The sequence below is a fragment of the Salvelinus sp. IW2-2015 genome, linkage group LG4p, assembly GCF_002910315.2.
Source record: "Salvelinus sp. IW2-2015 linkage group LG4p, ASM291031v2, whole genome shotgun sequence".
Taxonomy (NCBI): Eukaryota; Metazoa; Chordata; class Actinopteri; order Salmoniformes; family Salmonidae; genus Salvelinus; species Salvelinus sp. IW2-2015.
The window spans coordinates 28074617-28080702 of record NC_036841.1 but is presented as its reverse complement, the minus strand read 5'-3'; the positions used below and the strand labels follow the sequence as shown (position 1 = coordinate 28080702).

Here is a 6086-nt window from a genome sequence, read left to right as displayed (position 1 = left end):
GAGAGACGAACATTGCTAGGTGAGAGAGAGAGACTTGCTGGTGGTTATGTGTGGCCATTGGAAATAGTTGTGTTCTCTTAGACAATCTCTCTGCTAAGATTGATACAATTATCTAAAATGACTACGAAAGACGTCCTAATATGGAACAGGATATTAGAAACCCGTTTGCATATTGTGTTGTCGCCAGCAGTTGAACTAGCATTTGTCGATTTAAAGGAAGCATTGTGAGAATTAACGGTCCACCGATCTTTGTCAGCAGATATATAACATATGATATTGTATAGGTGTTAGCACGCTGACTACTCTAGAGAGTGCATCAGCCACTTTGGAGATCATCGGTACTCTCCGCGCTCGCAATAATCGTGGCAACTCTTGCAGAAAACGAAGGACATGTCGCGTTGATATTCGGAATACATATCGTCCAGAACCAGTCAGTTCTATTGTAGGTTCAAAGAGCGCACAAATAAGGGGTCTATAGTCTCATCTATGCGAGATAAAACATGACACAATAGAGCACATCACTGAATAAGATCGTGCACGAGATAATCATGACAGTAAAAGTGTTTATCTGAGGGAGCACTAAAGTCCATGGAGAAACTAGCAGCCACGACTCAATCACCTGGCGAACAGAGGCACTAGACTACGAGCGTGTCTCTCATATACGACCGAGAAGTACTAGGGAGTACAAATTAGATGGTACGATTCGCGGACGTCCGGAGGTGTGCAACACAATACTGCAACGCTGAATAAGTGCGAGATAAGGATCCATAGTTAATGGACAACGTTGACATCTTCTCGCTACCTGAGGCTTTGGACTATCAATAAAAATAAGAGTTAAGAATGAAGGAGCTATATCCACACCACAGATCGCGCACTACCCCAAACCCCGGGCACAGAGGCGAGAGCACACCTGTGGCAAAAACGTGGTGCATAGGAAGCGCAAAATAACATCTAGAGGTTATTCTGAGTGCGATGTTAGTAACGTATAGTGTGAACCAAACGTAAGAAAAATATTAATGCCTGAGGATGGCAGAAAATGAGGTGTACACGTAATGGTGGATGGAGAGATGCTGCCCAAGTAAAGCATCTCCTTCCGACCACCTTCGAAATATTAGAACCAATTCTCCGGATTGGCCAAAGACGCAATAAATGTGTCAATTAGAAGTGGTGGCTTGGTGCCTGAGTTGCGAACTCAGAATGCAATCCGCGCCAGTGGCAGATGGATCTTGGTGACACCAGAGATCATTAAAGGCAATCTCTGGTAAATGAGGTGACTTAATCATTACTGATTTCTTGACTTCGGCGATGTCATTGTCATAAAATTAGCCTCCAACACTCCATTCTTAGCCCAATGCAAAACAAAGATCCGTGCGAAGATTGCAAGGTCCTGTTAGTCACAGTCGGCGCATTTCGTCTGGTTTAGTATCAGCTGGAGCCAAATTCCGCCCCTGACACCAATATACTACGCACCACCTAGAGCCAACGCTGCATATAAATGTGACATCACAAATCGTTGGCTGGATAGCCTAACGCAGTCGCCATAACACTATAGTCAACTGTAACACTACGATTATAAGAGGACACGAATCAATGTGCATGCTTCGCATAGTCATTCACTTGTCTATATATTGTGTGCCTATTGCACTAGATAAAAACACGATCGCACTCTCGGGCCAACTCTATCACTGTACTGCAGCCCACCTGGTCTGCCAGTAGCAAGCAAGCCTGTATTCTGGGAGCACGCCTGTCCGACTGAGAGTCAGCTGGTCACATACCGTAAGCTCAGCAAAAGTATAGCCCGCAGCTCACAATGCGCTATCCACTATACATTGTGGCGCCCAAAGAGCGCTACTTACAGTAACGCCATGGGGTGAAACTTCTGCTTTCCAGATTACACCAGAAAAAACTAGAATTACCTTTGGAACAGTTGTCTGCAGGGGCTTGTAATTGACTGGCAGCAATGCGACTGTGCACTATGCTTTTTGAACAACTGACGTAAGCACTGTTGAAATAGATCGAGGAACACAAATTGCAAAAAACCACAAGTTGAAAAGACATATCTCTACCATCACTAACTTTAGAGCACTCCACAGCTATCTGAGACAGCTTTAAAAACCAGAGTCGCGACAGCATTAGTAACATCAACCCAATCCAACTAACGTACCTATCATCCCCATATTTTGTGTTTTCCTGCTCGTTTTTGCACACCAAGTCATATCTCTACTTGCACCATACCTCATACATATCCACGTCAGTGCTTAAATCGGTTGCTTAAACATTGAGGATAATTACTTCGCCAACTATGGCCTTATTGATTGCCTTACCCTCTTACTTCATTGCACACACTTGTATACAGATTTTTCTATTGTGTTATCTGATGATACGTTTGTTGTTCTTCTGTCGCACGCTGTTTGCCTTAATCTTGGCCAGGCCCAGGCGAGTTGTAAATGAGAACTGTTAGTTCTGCCACGGAGCTTTATCTAGCAAAGACAAATGACCTGGAGCCAGTGGGTTTGGTGACGAATATGTAGCGAGGACCAGCCAACGAGAGCATACAGGTCGCAGTGGTGCGTAGTATATGGGGCTTTGGTGACAAAACAAATGGCACTGTGATAGACTGCATCCAATTTGTTGAGTAGAGTGTTGGAGGCTATTTTGGAAATGACATCGCCGAAGTCAAGGATCAGTAGGATAGTCAGTTTTACAAGGGTATGTTTGGCAGCATGAGTGAAGGATGCTTTGTTGTGAAATAGGAAGCCAATTCTAGATTTAGCTTTGGATTGGAGATGTTTAATATGAGTCTGGAAGGAGAGTTTACAGTCTAACCAGACACCTAGGTATTTACAGTTGTCCACTTATTCGAAGTCAAGTTGCTGCAGGGGGTGCAGGGCTGTTGGCCGGGGTTGGGGTAGCCAGGTGGAAAGCATGGCCAGCCGTAGAGAAATGCTTATTGAAATTCTCGACTATCGTGGATTTATCGGTGGTGACAGTGTTTCCTAGCCTCAGAGCAGTAGGCAGCTGGGAGGAGGTGCTCTTATTCTCCATGGACTTTAGTGTCCCAAAACTTTTTGGAATTTGTGCTACAGGATGCAAATTTCTGTTTGAAATAGCTAGCCTTTGCTTTCCTAACTGACTGTGTATATTGGTTCCCGACTTCCCTGAAAAGTTGCATATGGCGGGGACTGTTCGATGATAGTGCAGTACGCCACAGGATGTTTTTCTGCTGGTCAAGTCTGGAGTGAACCAAGGGCTATACCTGTTCTTAGTTCTATATTTTTTTGAATTTTTTAAGATTGTGAGGAAAGCACTTTTCATGAACACCCAGGCATCCTCTACTGACGGGATGAGGTCAATATCCTTCCAGGATACCCTGGCCAGGTCGATTTAAAAAAAATAAAATAAAAAATAAAAAAGGCCTGCTCGCAGAAGTGTTTTAGGGAGCGTTTGACAGTGATGCTCACATGAATGTCATGCTGAACATATGTTCATGACCTTGTCACTCAAAAATAATTTCAATTTCATTGCTAGTAGAATAACGTTACAATGCAAATGTCATGTGTAAAATAGTTTTGTCATTTTGGAACTAAACCTCCCTTGCACTGCTTTGTAACAATATTTTGCTTAGTTGTTTCGGTGGGCTAGCCCCTGCTGTCAGCAAAGTATTCCCATAGGTCGCTTCTGGTGCCAGTTTTGTCAACAAGCTGCGGGTGTGGACGCATTATGTTTTCGTTAGAATTTTTCTCTCCCATGTTTGCTTCTCAAGGGGAGAGGGCTTCTTGCTTTGTGCAGCTGGCGGGTGCACAGGGCAGTAGGTAGGGCGGCTAGTCTTTATGCTGCCCCCTGGAGGGAGAGGACAGAGTTGCCTGGGGCTAGCTTACTTGCGCCGCTGAGAAGACAGAGTAAGGCCTGGCTCTAGCTTACTGCTGCCCCCTAGAAGAGACAGAGTAAGCCTGGCTAGCTTACTTGTGCCCCGCTTGAGAAGACAAGTAGCCTGGTAGCTTACTGCTGCCCCCTTGAGAAGACAAGTAGCCTGGCTAGCTTACTGCCGCCCCCTTGAGAAGGACAAGTAGCCTGGCAGCTTACTGCCGCCCCCTTGAGAGACAAGTAGCCTGCTAGCTTACTGCTGCCCCCTTGAGAAGACAAGTAGCCTGGCTAGCTTACTGCTGCCCCCTTGAGAAAAACAAGAGCGCTGGCTAGCTTACTGCTGCCCCCTTGAGAAGACAAGTAGCCTGGCTAGCTTACTGCCGCCCCTTGAGAAGACAAGTAGCGCTGGCTAGCTTACTGCGCCCCCTTGAGAAGAACAGTAGCCTGGCTAGCTTACTGCCGCCCCCTTGAGAAGACAAGTATAGCCTGGCTAGCTTACTGCCGCGCCCCCTTGAGAAGGACAGTAGCCTGGCTAGCTTACGGCCGCCCGCGGCTCTGGAGAGACAAGTAGCCTGGCTAGCTTACTACCGCCCCCTTGAGAGACAAGTAGCCTGGCTAGCTTACTGCTCCCCCTTGAAGATTCAGACAATTAGTTAGACACTAACAACCCTCTCAATCCGTATATGACGTGAGACACATTTGACGAAGTACCGAAAGTAACAACTTCTAGTACCGAACAGTTTTTCATATTCTCGTATCGGAAGAAAGTACCAAGTCCGTGTATAACCATGCAACACTAAAGGCAGCACATTACAGTTATTTTAAAACACTTTATGCTTAGTGTAACGGATGTGAAAAGGCTAGCTAGTAGCGGTAGTGCGCGCTAATAGCGTTTCAATCGGTTACGTCACTCCTTTGAGACCTTGAAGTAGTGGTTCCCCTTGCTCTGCAGGAGGCCGCGGCTTTGTGGAGTGATGGACGATGCTTCGTGGGTGACTGTTGTTGATGTGTGCAGAGGGACCCTGGTTCGCGCCCGTATCGGGCGCGAGGGGACGGACTAAAGTTAGTGACTGTTTACATTGGGTTAAGTAAAATATTGTATTTGTATGTAGATTGCGTGGGCCTTGAACAAGGGTATAAAGGCGACCCATAAGAAGTTCTGGGACGTGGAGCGAGGCGTCACCTACATCCCCTGGAGCAAAGTGAAGATGGAGGAGCTGGAGGGGTACAGGGAGGGAGGCATGCTGGACGCAGACACACTCTGTCCAGGTAGACATCTCACTGCCATCTTCTGTCTTCTAYAACTGTCCCGCTTTGGGCTGAATCTCAATTGTCTTCTTTGATTCCTCACTTCCGCTTTCCTCGAACCTCCTCAAAATGCATTGGAGAAGATGATTTTTTTTTGGGGGGGGGGGTTCCTCCCCTCAAACCTTCTCCTCCCAATGCACTTTGAGAAAGTGGGGAAAGCAGATGCGAGGAATCAAGGAAGACTATTGAGATTTACCCTTTGTCTAGATGTGGAATGACTAGGGTAATAACCTGTCCTTTTAACAAGGGATAGTCCTAYAGTTTTTCCTATTTAGGTCAAGTGATCTAGGTATAAGTATTTGGCACAGAGCTAGGTTATATCTATCTGTACATTGCTGGTGTAGCCTAAGTGTGTATTGTCCCTGRTTTTTGATTGGTCTGTTCTTCAGAATGGGGAGATAAAGTGAAGGAGCTGACTAAACCAGGAGGACTGAACAATGGAGGAGGAGTGGACGCCATGGAGACCGAGGGAGCTGCCACCGCCCACGTACAGGTAACACCCACTRCAGGGGACCCAATGAAACACACCGCAGACAGCAGGGTCCCAATTAAACACACCAGTCTGGGTGTTCTGTCTCACCGTAGTACCTCACCATCTCTTAGGAAGCAGACTTTTATCCAGAGGTTTTGTGCCTTGGTTGTCTGTTTTTATTGTTTTGTTTTTTTAGCTGTTATTAAAATTGCAGGTTTTATAAGTATTCGTATACATATGCATACACTTTTCCTCAACACAAATGCAACAAAGTATCTTTGAATAAGTGGACCAATAAAAAAAAAAAAAAAAAAAATGATTTAGTAGTATCATGGCATGGGTGATTAGTATTTCAAAGGTATTCACTCACCTCAGTACATCACCTATATACACTGCTCAAAAAAATAAAGGGAACACTTAAACAACACAATGTAACTCCAAG

At 45.6% G+C, this 6086-nt stretch overlaps 1 protein-coding gene and 1 long non-coding RNA gene across 2 annotated transcripts in view; both read left to right on the top strand.

Moving 5' to 3' along the window:
* LOC111958074 (SR-related and CTD-associated factor 4) overlaps nucleotides 1-6080 on the top strand; it is a 21535-nt gene extending 15455 nt beyond the window's left edge. The window contains 2 exon segments of the mRNA XM_070436690.1: nucleotides 4977-5133; nucleotides 5562-6080. Of these exon segments, the coding sequence (XP_070292791.1) occupies nucleotides 4977-5133; nucleotides 5562-5926 (522 nt within the window). The 3' untranslated portion in view covers nucleotides 5927-6080.
* LOC139024499 (uncharacterized) overlaps nucleotides 1-6086 on the top strand; it is a 240855-nt gene that overhangs the window by 181970 nt on the left and 52799 nt on the right. The window lies entirely within an intron of this gene.